Source organism: Oryzias melastigma, linkage group LG19, assembly GCF_002922805.2.
Source record: "Oryzias melastigma strain HK-1 linkage group LG19, ASM292280v2, whole genome shotgun sequence".
In the NCBI taxonomy this organism is placed as follows: Eukaryota; Metazoa; Chordata; class Actinopteri; order Beloniformes; family Adrianichthyidae; genus Oryzias; species Oryzias melastigma.
In genome coordinates, this window is record NC_050530.1 from 19,402,522 (window position 1) to 19,421,974 (window position 19,453).

General features: G+C 35.4%; 1 protein-coding gene across 1 annotated transcript; it reads left to right on the forward strand.

The window, feature by feature from the left end:
- Window positions 1-7,152: 7,152 nt before the first annotated feature.
- LOC112154472 (elongation of very long chain fatty acids protein 6) lies at window positions 7,153-18,738 on the forward strand (the record flags this gene model as incomplete). Its single annotated transcript, XM_024285438.1, is given in 4 exon segments — window positions 7,153-7,240; window positions 10,879-11,010; window positions 16,048-16,199; window positions 16,267-18,738. Coding segments are annotated over 4 exon segments (803 nt in total), but the record flags the coding sequence as incomplete, so codon positions are not given.
- Between the last annotated feature and the right edge of the window lie 715 nt (window positions 18,739-19,453).

The following is a 19,453-nucleotide window of genomic DNA, read 5'->3' on the forward strand; positions in this document are numbered from 1 at the left end:
CTTACATTTTCCTTCAGTTTTTACTCTAATATTAGCAAAAAATAGACAGATTTTTTCACATATAGGGTAAACCAATGATAATTTTACTAGCTAATCAACTGTAGTTTTTGTCAGCATATTAGCCAGTGATAGTTTTTTGCTAGCAGGCTAGCCAATGGCAGTTTCTGTTAGCATGCTAGCCTAAGGTCATTTTGTTAGCATGTTAGTGAATGATAGTTTTTGAAAGCATGCTAGCCAATGGTAGTTTTTGATAGCATGCTAGCCTAAGGTAATTTTGCTAGCATGTTAGTGAATGATAGTTTTTGAAAGCATCTTAGCTAATGGTAGTTTTTGATAGCATGCTAGCCTGAGGTAATTTTGCTAGCATGTTAGTGAATGATAGTTTTTGAAAGCATGCTAGCCAATGGTAGTTTTTGATAACATGGTAGCCAATTGTAGTTTTTGCTAGCATGCTAATTTGGCAGTTTTTGTTAACATGTTAGCCAATGGTAATATTGTTAGCATGTTAGCCGATGGTAGTTTTTGATAGGATCTTAGCTAATGGTGGTATTAGCTAGCATCCTAGACAATGGTAGTTTTTGTTAGCATGGTAGCCAATAGTAGTTTTTGCTAGCGTGCTCACCTATGGTAATTTTGTTAGCATGTTACCCAATAGTAGTTGTTGCCCGCATCTTAGTCATTGTTTGTTATTATGTTAGCCAAATATATTTTTTTCCTAGCATGCCAGCCAATGGTAGTTTTTGCTAGCATGTTAGCCAATGGTAATTTGTGTTAGCATCCCTCCTTGCCTGGTTTTAGAGCATCATTAACACAGTGGCGAGAACCCCCTTTAATGAGGTGTCAAACCCCCCACTGACGAGAAGAAGTCTAAAACACTCAATCCTACTGCTACCATCACTCCAGTCTGCATACATGGCTGGATTTAATGTTTTGGAGGAACAAGGGCAGTCAAATCCCCAGCACCGCTTTACATTTTCCTTCATTTTTTTAACCAAAAATGAGCAAAAAAAAAAATACTTTGTGGCTGCAGTCACACAAATACTATAGAATACTGAATTTCTGGAGAATAGTTTATATTTCTTCATTTTTGAACTCCAATAGTTCTCCAAATTGATGCAAAACTTTTAGGATGAGTGAAGAGTGTAATAAAAAATAGAAAATTAGCCTATGATATCCCAGTTTTGTTTCTGTGAAACTGACACATAAGGTTAATTAAAAATTGTTTTCCTTCCTCTATGTCACACTTGTCAAAGTCAAGGCCCGGGGACTGGATCCGGTCCTCCAGGTCGTTTTATTTTAATGTTATTAGTGGTCAGATGTTATCTTGGGCTTATTTCTAACTTGTATAATTTTGACAAAATATATTTTTATGGAAAGTTTTTTTGAAGTTTAAGTTGATTTATTCTGGAATAAAATTCCTGCCTTTTTATTATTCATAATTATGTCAAAACGTTACAGTTTAAAAAAATGCATTCTCATAACTTTTTGGACTATTTTTTTATTTATAGATATTTTTTAATTCTTGAAAATATAGTCAATTACCGTCTGTGTGCTGCCCCCTACAGGCTGAATCGAGGTTTTACAGTTGTATTTCATGATTGGTCAAACTATGTAAGTCATTTCCGAAGTCTGACGTCATGATCTGCAGCTCCAGTAATGATAACAGTCCTGCCCGCCAACCCCCACCCCTCTGACTGGATTTTCACATTTTGGCTGTGGGTGGAGTCAGCCTCCAAATTCCCTGTTTGGTTACCCTTTAAGCTGCTACGGCTCCTCCTTAAAAACACTATTGGACTTCAGAGCCAGAGGAGTACTGAGGCAATTCAGATTTGGCCAATGAGATGCCTTTTTAATGAATCCAAAACAGATTTTTGACCCATGCTTTATTCCACAGTTTACCCTGCATTTACCATGGTGAAGTCTCACTCCGATCATTTTTTATCTATTTTCATAGCATTCCCAGTCATATTTTAACTATGATTATGCAGTTTTTAGCCAAAATTTTTCATTTTTTTAAGGCATAGTTTCTGCAGAATGGCAGTAGCTTGTTTGAAATTCTCATCTGAGTTGTTGGCGGGACTGCTGGTGTGGAGCAACTCCGCCCCTCTTCCCCTCCCATTGCTGAGAGCTCAGAGCAGGGAGGCTGTGTCCAACCAAGCATATTTTTATGTTGTGTTTGCAAACAATTTCCAAAGATCTGACTAAATAAATAATCTGAAATGCAATTTTTTTCTTAACTTTCCTTAAATATGTCCTCAATCATCAAGTGCTTCAATTAAAACACCAATTTTCATGGGAGATGGTTTTTAAAAGTTTTGGAAAAACAGAATTTTCCGATCTTCATGAACTCATTAACTTCTGTTAAAATGTGTTCTTCTTTAAAGGTTCATGTAAAGTAAAGATCTAAAAGATTTCATAAAGAACATTTGATTTTTTGCTTTATGAAAAACTTAAAATGAAATGAAACCAAAAAATATTTACAATAAAACAAGACCAATGGACAAATAGACTTTTAAAAGCTCAAAAAAGAGTAGGAGCTTGGGAGAATATAAACTTCAGATTTATCAACGTGAATATAAAGATTAATACAGAGCAAAAAGAAACTCAGGATGTCAAAATGTCAAAAGGACAGTTTCTAAAAATAAAAAAATTGATTAAAGATTTCTTTCAAAGAACTTGACTTCTCACTGTTTAAGAAGTTTTGTCACTTCGCCATTTTCCTCCAGCATTGTCACAGACGTTTCATCAGGACCTGAAGAAAACGTGTGAGCTTGATGTTAAAAGAGGATCTGAAGCAGCATTTATGTTTGTCTCTTCTCACCTCCTCTGCTCACTGAGCAGGTGGGAGGGAGAGGAGGAGAGGACACCAGAAAACTCAAACCCAGAGGAAGGAAAAAAGACGATAAATTGTTCAAAAAGATGTCAAATTTACATTAACTTCACACAAAAGACAATGTGGTCATTGTGATTTTTGCTTTTTCATTTGGAGTCTACAGATTTATGGTTTTTGAATATTCTAAACTGAATATCCAAAAGCTCACAGAGTTGACTTTCTAAACATCTTTTCACTAACTTTTTAAAGAAAAATGCTCATGATTTTGTTGTGTAATTAAAAATAGAACATTTTTAAGTTTACTCTGTCTGATTAAATGTATTTTTCAGTCTTATGCTCATTTAAAGAGACTTAAGTTAGCATGGCAGACCAGTTCTTTATAATGACCATGAAGCTTGCATTTACCTTTGTAATTTCTGACGTAATCTTCTAGAATTGATTAGAATAAACTTCAAGATTTTTTCTTCTTTTTCATTTAATAGTACATTTTTGGTAAATCATCAGGTTTTGCTGAGTGACATAATTAACCTTCAGTTTCATCTGTGAATTATCAGATCTCAAACTAAACAGTAAGCTTGAAAAAAACTGATATTATTTCCTAATGAAAAATAGTGACAATTTACAGTAAAAATCTGTAAAAAGCTGCCAAGTTGTAGAGACAGCAAACTCCCTGCTGTTTGTGGAGTATCCAGATTAAAATATATGTTCACATCCCCAGACAGAAAAGGCCGACCCGGCCCTGCTCAGCCTCTATCTGACACAGCTTCACCCTCAGGCCGTCACTGTATTAAATAATGATTTTAGACTCTCATTCAATATGTGCAATTTTGTTTGGTGGTTCTATTCAGGCCAATGAGGAGCGTCTGTCACCTTATCTTTTTTTTATTAACTAAAGATTTTTTTATATTTTAGCTTTTAGTTTAAAATTTGTATTATGAAAAAAAATAATTATTTCATCAAAATAAATATTTTTGAATAGAAACACTCAAAGTTGGATGCTCAAAACTTTTTCATCTGATTATTTGAATGATATAAAACTATATTTTCCTTTGGAAAAAACCTTCATTAGTGATAATCAGCCTCATATTTTAGTGCATTTTTGCAACATATAAAATAATATACCAAGATATTATTATTAGGAAAAGCTAAAGTTATAATAAAATGAATTAAATTATAATATTCTACAAAAAAAAAAATGTTATTGTTGCTCCTGACAATGTGCTCTTTGCCGCCACCTGCTGCTTGAAATTAGGACTAGTGTTGTGAAGATGTTGAAAAGGAATTTTTGATCTAGTCTGACTGATAAAAATCACGTAATGTTTACTTTACCACATTAAATAAATAAATAAATAATTCTGCTGTGTTTTAAAAAATCAATTTTAAGGTTTCATCAGCAGTTGACCGCTTCTGGTCTATTCTCTGTAGATCATCTCAGATCCGAAATAAATGCTGATTTATTTGTGAAGGTCCTCCTGGGACAGACTTTATAAAAGGCTAAATGTTTTATTTTCAAAAACTGTTTTTTTCCTCTCAAACAAACATTTTCAAGTCTCTGAATCAGACTGGCGACACGTACAGGGTCTACCCTGCAAACCGTTGATGAGATAGGCTCCAGCAACTCATTGACCCTTTTCTTCTTCTTGTTATTGTGTGTTGTAGTGTAGTGATGTTTAAACTGTGTCTGTGTGTTTCTGCTGTCAGAGCAGCTTCATCATTTAAAGTAATTATTCATTTAATATTTCAAGAAGGAGCAAATGTTTTAAAAAGACAAATTTATGTCAAAGAAAATGTAAAAACTGTATTATAGTTTATGAACACATGGTGTTTAATATTTTCTTGTTTAAACTGTAATGTTCAGTTTTATTAATATAAAGTGTATTTTTGTTGTTCTTTACATTAATGTTGCTTCAACTTTGAACTACAAGACTTTTATTTTGAAATAGAGCTTTTTAAAGACTGGAGAGTTCCCGACTTTCATGAACTAGAATCACATGTAGTAGAACCACAACGGAATCATTTCTGACAGTAACAGTAAATAAACTGATAATCAGCATCAATGTTGGTCATTTTTGTCTAACAGACTCTAAACTGTCCTTGAAAGGTCAAAGAATTATCAGCAAACTTCATAGTCTGGTTTCTTTTTCTACTGATTAGTAGAATTTTTCTGAATGGCTCCTGCAGCTCCACTCCAGCACCTTAAAAACCAACAGTGCTCATCCAATGATTAAAACAACAGCCTTACAAACAGAGGAGGGAGTTAGTGGGACCTCCACTGTGATACAATGAGTTTGCGACCTATCATTAAAGCTGTCTGGACTCATTCAGCATAATGCGAGGGAAGTTTATCAAGAGTTATACCATCCTCAGCTTCGCGTCGGACGCATCGTGCGTTAATTTCTCATAATGCACACTTCGTCGGGTATTATCCCTTACATAACCTTCCCTCGCATTATGCTGTATGGGTCCAGACAGCTTTAATGATCGGTCGCAAACTCATTGTATCACAGTGGAAGTCCCACTTTTATTACATAAATCTCCCAAAATGCATTTATTATTGAACTTTCATGTGTCAATATGACTAAATCTAAAAAAACCTGTCAGTCTTGGATAACAGTTTAAGAAAAAAATGTTTTAAGGTCTTGTAAAACTTTCTTTTACATATAATACTACATATGTTGCATAATTTATGACAGCAGACTCACACTGTTATTGACTAAAAATTGAAATATTTTATTTTTAGATCGCAAATGCATGTCTATTATCAGAATATAAAACACACACAAATACAAATCAAACTTTTTTTTAATTGCATTTTTCTAAAACACGTGTCATTTAAAGGACTCTACATAAAAACATAATCAAATAGAAAAAAAAATCACTGAAATGATGGAGAGTAGAAATCTGGCTTTATACTGAAGTGGCAAAATAACATTTTAGAGACCTGTCCACATCAGTGACTCCCCATTCAAGTTTACAGAATATGCTACCACAGGACCCCCCAGATCTAAGATAAGAACTAAACCCGGGAGATCCCACTGCAGCTACCCTGTTCACTGAGAAGGGTCAATCACTGATGTGGAGGATCCCTCGGAGTAAAACACTGGAGTTCAAAATGAACGTAAAAAAGATTAAATAAATAACATCATTAAAGCAAGCAACATACATTTTTAAAATGGTTTAAAAGAAAGTCAAAACCCTTGTTGTCATGCTGCAGCTTTGCTAGAACAAGTTTCATTCTGGTTTTCTTCTACCTTTCCTCCACTTCATTACACTGCAACAGTCTCTTATCGGTGTGAATGTGAGGAAAAATCCAATTCATAGCATTCACAATAAAAATGATTGAGATGTACTAAAATTCTGTTCAAATTCCTGCAACCAAACGTTCATGTTCACTGTGTGGTAGTGCTGTGCAAAAATATCTACTTTTATTACTTTGTTTCATTTAAAATTGTATCTTAAGTTAATAATTTTTGCATTTTATTTTGATTTCCTTTTTACTATTCTAAATGTCATCATTTATTTCACTGCAAACAAACTTTATCTAGTAAATCATCTGACTGTTTTTGCCTATCCAGTTGTTTTACATTACTTTATTGGTCATTTAAATTATTTATGCATCTTAAAATAGAAAGATCATGGCTTAACATTCAGTAAATTAGCAAAACACTATTAGAAATTACAGGCAAAAGGAACAAATACAGACTACAGGCTAAACAAAAAAACCCCCACACATTTAGTATTGGAAGACTTATTTTTTTAAGGTTATATCTTGACAAATTTTATCTACAATGAATTTTATTTTATATATTTAATAATTTAACTATATATACATACATATATATACATATTGTTTAAGGTTATATCTGGTTGAATATTATCTGTAGTAACTGTTATTAATTTTTCTATGAATTAAAAAAATAAACTAAAATTAATAAAACATCTGTAAAAAAAAAATGAAAATTAAAAAATATATAGTTATGACATGCTTAAGAGTCAAACTAATCACAACTTCATACATTTTTTTCCACTGAAGTAGAGGATTAAATCATACCAGAATTCTTCAGAGCTGTTTATATGGTATATAATCTATATAAATAGAGCTTGGGAACATTATTTTTGGTTGTTCTCGTTTATGTCTCCAGTTTTATGTTTTCTTGTTCAAATGTGTGAAACATTTTTTCCCCCGGATGTGGTGTTTTATTTTGAAGGTCTGAACCGGAAGTAGGCCCTCCGTCACTGATGAACCGCTCTCTTGACTGCTCTTTCTCACTGTCACTTCCCCGCTCTGCACCGTCCTTCCGCTCTCAGCCTCTCCAAGCAAAAAATGAACGACAGTGAACTCATCAGCTATGACTTCGAGCGGCGTTTCGACCAACAACGAGCCTTTGAATGGATGCAGGAAAATTGGTGAGCAAAAATAATCTAATATTCTTTAAAAATGTTTTTAAAGTTAAAAATTTGGGGGGAGAAAATTCGCCAAAACGAAATAGTTGGACTCCGAGCTTTTATAACCATCCTGTCCTGAGCTGCCCCGCGTGCGCACATCTTTAACCAATCAATATTTTATTTGAAAGCTAACGCTATGTTCTGGCTAGCCGCAGCTGGATTTTTAAGGTGGAGCGATGGCCTTCGCGGTTCTGTTTTCTCGTTTGGCCTGAGAAACTCACAGCACAATCTTTGCTTTTACAAAACAAAAGGGCTGCAATCTGTCGACCTTCATCATTCACTTCTACGTGCTTCACGCACAAGAATGTAAACTGAAAAAGACAGAAAACTACCAGGCTTCCTTAAAACTCTTTAGGAGTTTGCAGAGAAGGATTTGTCAAATTTGGTTGCTATTAGAGAAGAAATGGAAGAATTTCTGAGTTCTATCTAAACATCTGTCCATGAAAACGATTATTCTGACGAGATGCCACAAAGTCTGCAAAAAGAACAGCCCTGCATCAGATTTAGGCCTGCCAATCAGATAGGAACAAGTTGTTCAAAATTAAGTTAACTGATATGTTTTAGTAAATCTATATTTGTTAATTTACCAAATTCATTCCGTAATTCAATGAACTGCAAGATTATGATTATGTATTTACCAGTTTATTCATATAAAGCTATTATTTTGAAAAAATAAAACATGCTTTCTATTTAAAAAAAGTAGTTTTAAAATACCAAGTCTGATTATTATTTTTAATATGTTCTTGTGATATTTTTCTCATGATAGAGAGCATATATGTAAAAAGTAGTAAGTGTAAAATTGCTTTTCTTTGTTCAAATTATTGTAAATTAGGATCAAGCTGCAACAATCCTTTTTGAGCTACTACGGCAAGCCACAAGCTCCCTGCTCCTCTCCATTCTGATGCATCTGCTTGTAGACTTTCAGATCTATGAACGTCTTTGTTTTCCTTGAATCTGGATCAAAACTGTACGGCTGGATAGCTTCAATGTTGCTCTCCATTTTTATTGAACCGGTAGTGTAATAATGAGGTTGTGAACGGCTGTATATGTTAGCGGGAGAGCACACTTAGAGATGGATGTCGGGAAGTACGGGCAGACTTGCTCTGCCTACAACTTTAAGGTTAATTTCTAGTGAGCTACTGCTGCTCTGCAGAAACTAAGTCGTAGAAAACTCATTAGTTTTGGCTAAAAATGACAAAATTATACTTAAAAGACTACTGGAACACTTATAAAATGCATTTCTAAGGAAGCAAATCCCCAAATGTTTAAAGATAAAAACATCCTTTAAATGAAGGTCTTTTTTTTATCATTTGGTCAAACGTTCAGCTGCTGAAAGATCTCAGGAATTTATCTTGAATGAAAGCTTGAAATGAATTCTTGACAGCACATAAACGTGCAGTCACAACTACTAGATAACAAGAACATCTCTCCTCGTGCTGCTTTAGTCCAAAGATGTCACTTCAATGTCACAGAGGATTATGGGTGAATGAAACTATCTATTGATTTAACGACCTTGGTGACTGCAAGCTCAACTTTATTGTATTTGTTTTCTGGTGCACTTTTAACCCCATTATGAAAGCACATTTTGTAAGAGGTCCTGATGTACACTGTGATCTATTTCAGGAAACAGGTTTGGACTTTTAATAGATATTTTGGATCATCCTCACTTTCCTCTTGGTTACTATTTTCTTTTTGGTATAAAACTATCTTTCCCAAATCTGTCTTGTTCTGCAGCACACAGACATCCTGAAGGCTTTGTCAGCTTGGGGAAATGTGAGCTGCCTTTGTTTGGTGTAAAACGCTGCAGCATCACACTGGCTGCTTTCAGCTGTCATATGATGCCGACCTACTGCAGCGTTTGTCTTCAAACCCAAATCCAGCTGTTTTACTCCAGCTATTCCCGGTCATTGGGAGACCTCCTGCCCTGTTAAAATCAATGGTTTGTTTAAGGACGTATTTGTATAACTTTGGTTATGTAAAAGTGCAGGTGTGGGCTCAGAAGGAGAGAGAGGTCACATTCATAATTGTGGTTTATTTATACTATGTTGTTGACTTGTTACGTGAGGGGCTCCAGAATCGAGCCCTGTGGAATACCACTCATAAAAAAAATGGAGTAAACTCTGGACCTGAGCAGACTGTGTGTTAGTGCTGCCACAAACGATTATTTTAGTATTTTCCGATTAATCGACTAATCGGGTCATGTGCAAAGTGGATGTAAAATCTTAACGATCGTTACCTCTAAACTAACTAATATATATATATATATGTATATATATATATATATATAGCATTCCCTGCAATAATGCTAGTGTGAATGCTGTAAGCTGAATTTCCCCACTGAAGATGCTAGCGCTGATAGCTGATGATGCTGAAATTGATAGCTGAAAACGCTGATAGCTAGCTAAAGTGCAGCTGAAATATTAGCTAAACTCAAAAATAGCCTAAAAAACCTTAATGAATGCCAAAATAGTCAAAAAATCTAGCGTAATGCCACTATAACTTTCAACTTGACTAAACTCTGACTCCATATAATATAAAGTAACGACTAATCAACTATTAAATTAGTCGTCGACTAGTTTAAGTCGATTAGTTGTCGATTAGTCGACTAATCATGACAGCCCTACTGTGTGTTTATGAAAATGATGTGAGTGATACTGGATGTTCTGTATTGTTGTGATATTGTTACAGAAAAGTAAAGAATTAATGACAAACCTGCAAAAAGGAGTTGATCTTTTTTAAAAACATGAAAAAAATCTTGAAAGTTAGAGAATTCTCTCACAGAAAAAGAACTAAATATAACTTTAAATATAGTCACATTAGATTAAAGGGGATTTCAAATTATCTTTAAAGGTATTTTTTCTCAAATTTGTCATTTGTGAAGTCCACTATGTCAAATAATTTACAAAAAATTATATATTTTTTTTGATTCTTTAAAAACCCTTTAATAAAATCTTTAAAAATTGCAGTTTCCTTTTTAATGAGTTATAGATGGTATCAATTATGACACTTTGGATGACTTGTTAATTTAGTTTAAGATGCAAAAATATCAAATAATTTTCAGGAAAAAAAGTAAAATTTTTACCGACTGTTTCAAATTTGATCCAAACATTTTTAACATGGTGTAACTGTGTGATAAATAAGTAGTTATCTACTAATTTTGCATTATTTCAATACAGCAAATATACATTTAAAAATGAATAATAATCGATAAGTTATTCTCAACATAAAGTTTAGAAAATTAGCTTTAGTTTTCCCACCTAGTGCAGGAAAAGCCCTTCTACTGCCCCTAGTGGAATAATGAGGAACTACAGGACAGAAAACGGACCACGTTTATATTATTGAAAGACAGTTTGAATCATCCTAATGAAATAGTGCATGTATAGATAGTTATAGAGGGTTAAATAAAATGTTTATTCATTCCTTATGTTTTAGTGTTTATGTCTGTGTTAGACCAGCATTCCCACACTATGGTTTAACTGCACTGCCTTCAAATAATCCTCCTGACCTTAAACAAAGCAGATCATGGTCTCTAACGCTTGATGTGTCTTCATTTCATGGGGTTGAGAGTATGAGTGCTAATGCTCGTCTGTTCTCTGAAGGAGGTCGTCGTTCATGCTCTGTGGCCTGTATGCTGCGCTCGTGTTCGGCGGGCAGCACTTCATGAGGGAGAGGCCAAAGCTGAACCTGCGGCGGCCGTTGATGCTGTGGTCACTCAGCCTGGCCATCTTCAGGTAAGACTGAAGCCTTGTTTAGCGTTTCCTCATTCTTTTGTCTCACAAACAGGTTGGTTGATCAAGACATGAGCTGCTGAGACGCTAGATTATGTTGTGAAAGTGAAAACCTCATAACTGGGTCATGAACTTCACTTGTTCTCTGTTCCTCATGTGCGGTCTGCCTGCAGGACACGGTAGTTTGAGTCTGGGGTTTCCCCACAAACCTGTTCTGTTTAAAGCAGTGTTCCCATGTAGGTGTGCACTCATAACAGGTCTGCATTGATCCAGACTGGGTTGGTGCTTTAACTGAATCTTAAAGAGCTTGTTTGTCTGGCGTGGATACATACTATTTTTTATTAAAATTAAAGTATACATTTTTGGCTTATTTTGTAACTCAAACAAACATTTCTTTGTAGTATCTCTGTATCCATCATTAGTTTTTTCCTCGTCTAACCTTAAATAATCCAGGTAATAATGTTTATGACATGAATCATTCATTTGAAGTTGTCTTTATAATGAAAACTCTAATACAACGAAAAAAAACAAAAACATTTCCAATGTCTCTGAAATTGTTTTAAATTCACAAACAGCTGGTTACATCGCTTTTCAAACATTTTTGGCAATAACTCAAAAAGAGCTTTTCATAACAATATTGCCCTAGGAGAATAGCTGAAATACTATTTTAAGGGTTTCACTTGTGTTATGTCATACCTACAGCAGTAGGATATGTCGCAACAAAATACCATCAGTTTTTCTAAGAACCAAGAACAAAACAAGCCTTTGCTTTTATTATTCATCTCTTATTAATTAATAAGAACAACTTAATGTAAGTCAATTCAGTGATGGTGCTTGTATTGCATGTAAAATTAAATGTTTTTACTTTGTTGTTCGTTTAATTTGAAAACTAATGACATTTTATGGTGACATTTGGTATAACAGATAAAAAGTCTGCATATAATCTGACTTTTCTTGGTTATCATTAACAAACTGAATTTATCAATCCAGCTTAATTTACAAAAAGTGTAAATTTGTCTTTGTTTTCATGATTTGTAACATAGTGACGGTTTATATTGAATTCTTTGAGCGTTAAATTTACCTGCTAGCAAATCAGGCACACGACTTCATCCAGCCCATGAGGTACGACAAAGTAACCATTTGTCCCTTAGCGTGAAAGCGCCTTTTCTCCTCACTAACATGTTTTTCCCTAAAGTACCCGGCTTTACCTCTCTCAGAATCCCGCTCATTTTCCCGCTCTGACTCCATTTCTACTGTCATGTCACAGAGGCAGAAAATGTAGTCTGCCCTCTAGTGGGGAAATTAATTCACTGTATTCACTATTAACACCTGGGTGAGCAGCAGCTCGCAAATCAGCTTAGCGCTTTTCCCTTTTGTGCACAAGCTCACGTTCCATCAACAGACACGCGTCATCTCACCGGCGACAGTTTCAAAACACCGGAGAATTGTTACATTTGATTTTTTTTTAATCGCAGCAAACTTCGCTTTTTAATTTTTTTTTTCTACAGTGCGCATTAATTTAATCCCGCTGTTCATAAAGACATGAAGTAATGTGTGAAACAATAAAATGCTATTGTAAAAAAGCGTCTGTATGTAAACGGGTGGGTGTGGTCACAGTAATACTGAATTATCCCATGATTCCAAAGGGGGAAAATTCTCCTTGTGAGAAAAGATTGTCACTCAAAAAGTGACAAGGCTGGTATCAAATGTCGAAACTACCTCCTTATTGAATAGGTTTGACAGTTTTTTTTTGTTTTTGTTCGCCTCTTATCTTTGTGCAAAGGAGTAGATTGTTCATCTCTGAAGTTTGAACATTCTAAAGCAGGCGGCGTGCTTCACTGGCAGGATGCGGGGTGGAGGTGTGTGATTGGAGGACGAGTCTAACAGGCTGTTCTTCATAGCGGCATACCTTCATTCTGCATCCACTCGGCTTTGTTTCTGGGGAATCAAAGGAACAACTAAACTACAGTATTTCTGTAGTATATATACTGTATTTAGTATAAGTCGCAAGAGCAAAAAATGTCTAATCAAGAAGAAGAAAACCGTATAGAAGTCGCACTTTTAGAAGAAAAGTCTGACATTTCAGAACTAATCTGCCAAAAAACAGGCTTAACTAAAAAATAAATACATACAATAATACTAATATTTACGTCTGTATAAAAAAATATCAAAGTTTAAGAGGAAAACCTTTCATATTTTGTCGACACTTCTTCTGTTCTGCCACTGTCAGTAGCAATAACTTAAAATCAGGCGCATCGCCCTCTAGTGGTTGTTAGAGGAAACAACTGCTAAAGGACAACCAGGGTTTAGTCGAAAAAACAATAAATAAATGAGCTTATTTATGCAGAAAATAAAAGAAAAACACAAAGAAGTCGCTCCTGAGTATAAGTTGCACCCCTGGCTAAAATATGAAAAAAACACAACTTATTCTCCGGAAAATACAGTATTTGTTTGTAATAGAACCTACTATTGTTGAGTTTTGTTCACTTGATGAAACAATCTCATTCTTTTCTAAATACACTATAATTATATAATCAGTGGAAGCAGTTGAAACTGTCATTTTTTAAAAGTTTCATTTATTTGGAACTCTACAAAGAAAGTTTTTATTTTGTGTTTCAAAGTTTCTTTCTCATGAATAGGAAATAGTTTCTGTAACACTTTTCTGCGTTCCCTTGAGGCCCAAAGGCTCATTCACCCACCCACCCACACACATTTCCACACTGAAGGCAGCTCCACTCCCTTACACTGGCGCTAACCTGTAGGTGTGCCCAAGGACACATCAACACAAGAGCGGGGAGTGCTGAACCTGCAATCTTCTGATCTGAGGTCGGCCACCTCTGCAGCACGGCGCCCTTTGGACAGAGAGGTTATACAAATCTCAGGTGTCATTACAGCTGAGAGGTGCAGCCCGTCGACAGTCGTAACTGATGCTGTTTACAAAAGGCTTGGCCAAAGTAAATAGTAGTAGGAGAAAAGAAGTCGTGGCTTAAAGACCCACTCCAATTAAAATAACTTTTTTTGTGTTTTTAACATGTTCTTTTAGCATTTTCCTAATTTTGAGGACCCCCAAAAAATAATTAACGATTAGTATTGAGTATTTCTTAATTCAAATCTCATTGGGTCAGAAAACCGGATGCTAGAAAAAGCTCAGACTAATGACATAGCCACTGGAATGGGCGTGTCAAAGTCTCCTCCCCTCTACACACACCCCGACCAGCTCACGCTGTCCGAGACTTGATGAGCGTTCAACACTTGCGCTCTAGTGAATAGCGATTATAGCTCAGAACTGGATTTCGCCGCTAATGTTAGCTTGAGGCTATAAGTTCTCGCTTGAGCGCGCAAACCGAGCCCACAGCGACGGCAAGGGAGGCGGGGTTGCTCTTAGTCAATCATCCCGCCCACAATCTAGAATGATACGTCTAATGAGCCGCTCTGGAGAGAAAATAGTATCATTCACATGTAATTGTTGTTTTGTCTGTAACTTTAGCTTTTTGGGTGCAAAATTCTTGATTTTTATTTCTACAATACATTTGTGAATAAGTACAGAAATTATGAAATTCAGCAAAATACAAAACATCATTTACACATACAAATTAAAATTACTACACTTTGAAACCAACTACACACAAATCTTTAAAAACTGCACACGAATTGCTTGTTACGTGCACACAAAACCTCAGCGCTACAATCTCCAGCTCTGTAGAAGACACCGTCTGTAAGAGCTCCATGTCGCAGCCGCTGCAGAGAGGAAGCGTTCTGTTCTGCAAATCATTTTTATCTTTAGAGAGATAAGAATTTAAAAAATTCTTATTCATACTTCTTTTGTATTAATTATCCTGCTACATGCTAGCTTTTTTTAGCTATTTTATGATTTTTTTTTCATTCTTTTTTGGCTAATTTGGAAGCTCAGCTAATATTTCAGCTACATGCTAGCTATTTTGACTAATTTATTTATTTTTTCAGTTTTTTTGGCTAATTTGGAGCTTAGCTAATATCCCAGTTACATGCTAGCCACGTTGGCTGATTAAGGATTTTTTCCCATTTATTAGGGCTAATTTGGAGCTTAGCTAATATTTCGGATACATGCTAGCTATTTTGGCTAATTTAGGGTTCTTTTCTGTTTTTTTTTTTTTTTTTTACTAATTTAGGATTTTTTTAGGTATATTTGGCTAATTTTGAGTTTAGCTAATATTCCAGCTACATGCTAGCTATTTTGGCTAATTTAGGATTTTTTCCATTTTTTAGGCTATTTTAGAGTAAGGCTGATAATTCAATTTCATGCTGGCTTTTTTGGCTAATTTAGGCCTTTTTTTAGGCTATTTTGGAGTTTGGCTAATATTTCAGCTGCATGTTAGCTGCTTTGGCTAACTTAAGCTTTTTTTCTATTTTTTTAGGCAAATTTGGCATTTAACTAATATCTTAGCTTGCTATCAGCTTCAGTGTTTTCAGCTATCAATTTCAGCATCTTCAGTGGCTAAATTCAGCTTACAGCATTCACACTAGCATTAACACAGGTAATGCTATATATCTAGTTTTTAGTTAGCTTAAAGATAATGATGGTTAAGATGTGTGCTTTACATCCAGTTTGTGCTTGACCTGATTAATCGACTAATCAGAAAAAATAATCTGTGATTAGTCGACTAATAAAATAATCGTTTGTGGCAGCTCTAATCGACAGCCTTAAAAACATTTATGTTTAATGTTAAAATGTATAAATATAACTTTTATTTTCTGCATCCAAAAAATATTTTAATGCACATTTTTATGATTAAACCACACTCATTTTTGGACGTGTCATAGGAGGATTTGTAAAAACGGTTCCTCTGTCTGTGAATCCATGACTCAGCAGCATTTTTATATGTTTATTGACACTTATGTTAAGCATTGTTAGGCTTTTATGGTTTGATAAAGTTTATACCAAGACTTTTATGATAGAAAGCTTCTGTACAAACTACCGACATTAACCTTAAAATATCAGTTCTTTTCATGGTACTTTTAGGATTGAACAGATTGTGGTTCTGTTGTGTGATTCCTCCACAGCATCATCGGAGCGGTCCGAACCGGAACGTACATGCTGCACGTCCTCCTGAACGGCGGCTTCAGGCAGTCGGTGTGTGACAGCAGTTTCTACAAAGCCCCGGTCACCAAGTTCTGGGCCTACGCCTTCGCTCTCAGCAAGGTCCCGGAGCTGGGTACGACCCGCACCGCTCGCCCGCCGCTCTTCAAAGTCAGCCGTACTGAAAACTGATTTCTCCCCAGGCGACACCATGTTCATCATCCTGCGGAAGCAGCGCCTCATTTTCCTGCACTGGTACCACCACATCACCGTCCTGCTCTACTCCTGGTACACCTACAAGGACCAGGTGGCCGGCGGCGGCTGGTTCATGACCATGAACTACATGGTCCACTCTCTGATGTACTCGTACTACGCGGCGCGGGCCGCGGGCCTGCGGGTGCCTCGGATCTGCGCCATGACCATCACGGCGGCCCAGATCCTGCAGATGGCGATGGGCCTGGTTGTACTGGCTTACGTCTACAACTGGATGGACATGGCGCACTGCTTCTCACACGTGGACAAAGTTGTGTGGGGCACCATCATGTACCTGAGCTACCTGCTGCTCTTCGCCTCCTTCTTCTACAACACGTACCTCAAGGAACCTGCCGAAGTCAAAGCTTCCAAAGCCGAGTAGCCACTTCTGGAAAAAAAAATCTAGTATTTTTTCCAAAGAATTTATTGGTTTGTGGGCATTTCTCCGTCCCAGAAACACGGATGCATGCGGGTATTTAGACCAGTTTGAAGAGGATCAAAGGGAGAGGAGATGCCGTCGGATAATACTTAGTGAAATATCATTTAATGCACAAGAAAAAAGCACTTCTAGATTCACAAAGTGGAAGAAATTAAGTTTTCCTGCTTATGGAATCAGCACTTCTGCACGCTTAAAAATTTCTGCAGTCGCTGTTTACTAAAAGCTTCTTAAAACTGAAGACATTTCCCAGAATGCACCTAAATATTGTCCTTAGGACAAAACATTCCTTTTTTCTTCGCATTTAAAAAACTTTAAAAGTACCAAACGGTTGTTTTATTTTTAAAATTAAGTTTGCCTTAAATGCAAAAAAAAAAATCATTTTTCATGTTTTGAGCCATTATGGGTCACCCGGTTACTATGACGACCATTTTTAGATCTGTTTTTAAAAGCTGTAGGGTTTTTGTTGTCATTTTTGATTAGATAGAAACAAATTTCAGAGTTTACAGATTAGCAGCAAGTCTTAGTTTTGCTAAAACTTTTAGTTTTAGAACTAAAAAAAATAACAAACAAGCTACAAATTCCTGTGGAATACTAAAATAGTTAGTAATAGAATGCAATGACTTCTTTTTTTATTAAAGTAGTTACTGGTCTATTGATTAACCCTTTAACACCTGAGTTCCAGTGTTTGTTCTATGATTTACTGTAACTTTTCAACCACAAACACAATAATTCCAGTAGATTTTGAAGATTTTCTCCTTCAAAATCAACTGGAATTATTGTGTTAACGGCTTAAAAGTTAAAGATTTTGTGTTTACGCCTCAGGAGTTAAAGGGTTAAAATATATATATTCGATAAATCCGATAGTTGCCCCTAAGTTTGACTTAAAACAGTTTATTTGCACATGTGCAGGTCTATACACCCTAATGTTTTCATACGTTTACCTGTGTAAAAATAAAAGCTGAAACTTAAAAAGAAAATAAGATTTTTTTTAAAAAAGTTCCCTTTAATAACTATAAAAGAAATAAAATAGAAATAGTTCTACAAAATAAAATTTACTTTATTGAAGTTATGACATAAACTACATTTTTTTAAAAAATTTTAAACTGATCCTCTTTAGCAAATATTGTACTTTGAATTCAAAAATGAAAACTGTTTAGCCTTAACTCAGAGTTCTGCACCCTTTAACTCCTTCCTCTTTACCCAGTATGAGAAATGCACTGTATTTGTGGCCAGTAAATATTTACAGCAATTGAATTATAACAATGTTATATATATATTTTTTATATTTAATTGTTTTTAACTTCTTTTTATTTTGAAAAACGCTTCCTTCAAAAGAAAATACCCGATTCTACTGGACTAAAAACGTTAGATTTTGGTTCACCTTCGTCCTTTTTTTCTCCCTTTTACCATCAATTCTAGAATTTAAATTAAAAAATGTATAAAGAAGCAACAATAAACCACTTTAAAGGTAATTTAAATCTTTTTTCTTTAATTTTTCTTGGTTAAATGTAAACAAAACTAGATTAAAACTCATCATGTTTTGTACAGGATTTTTCTTTTAATTCCATAATAATTAATTCATTCCCAAGTAAAATATTGAAAACTACAAACAAACCTCATATACTTTAATAGTTTCTTTACTTGTGTATCTGTAACGTTCACCTGCTTTTAAATATTCCGTCCCATTTTTGTTCTGATATATTTCCACACGTCTATTTGCAAAGTGATTATTACACAACTTTTGAGGTTTTTTTTAGAATATCAAACAAAAACCTTTAAGTTCCTGTTTGAAGAGGCTGTGATTTCTGTTACATAAGTTTGTCCCTCTGATAATGGCTCCGTCTCATGTTCCCACGTCCACACGCATCACTGCTGGAGCGCTGAACGCAGAGTTTAAGAGCTTTAAAACTCTGCATCTCGGTTCTGTATTTCCTCTTGATTAGGAGTGAAATACTTCCAATAAAAACTCATGTTGCTGCACGGATCTGGAGTCTTCTGTCACTTTTGTATTACATCTGTTATCTGGTTCACTTATTCAGAGCACTGTTAAAATCTGCATGTTATTCATACTGCGTGTACCTGATAAAGTCATAAACTCTGCAAACAAACCCCCCCTGACAGCGGGGGACCGCCAGGCTGCAGGGAGCAGAACGGATGTGACCGCTGCCCAGCCCAGATTAAGGTCAGTACTGGAGAATAATCTGCACACAAGTTCAAAAATACAAGACGGCATTTAATCCTTAGTCTGCTTTTGCTAAAATGTACCTTAAATTTCCAGAAATTTCTTTTAGATTTTTCAGAAATGTTAATTTCTCTATTTTTGCACCAAACTAGACATTTTGTTTTGTTTCTAAGGATCAAGTTTTGATAAGATTTCCACATACAATTTCTGTCAGTCTGGACCTAAAAAACACACATCTAACACTTTAGTGTTTCTAACCGTCACACTTAAATTAACTTATTTAAAGGGGTCAACAGATGAGCGGTTAAACCCTCTGCACTCTGCCCCGTACTGAGCATGCTCAGTGACCTCCAGTGGGGGGGAATGGACTGAAGAGCCATCTGCTCCATGAGAGGACAAAGGTGAAGGAGCACCTCTTATGAAATAAATAAATCAGTTCTAACGTTCAAGGGAAACTTTATTTAAACAAATCTAGAAAAAAACAAACTTAATGTAAGTTTATTGGGAAGTTATGGAA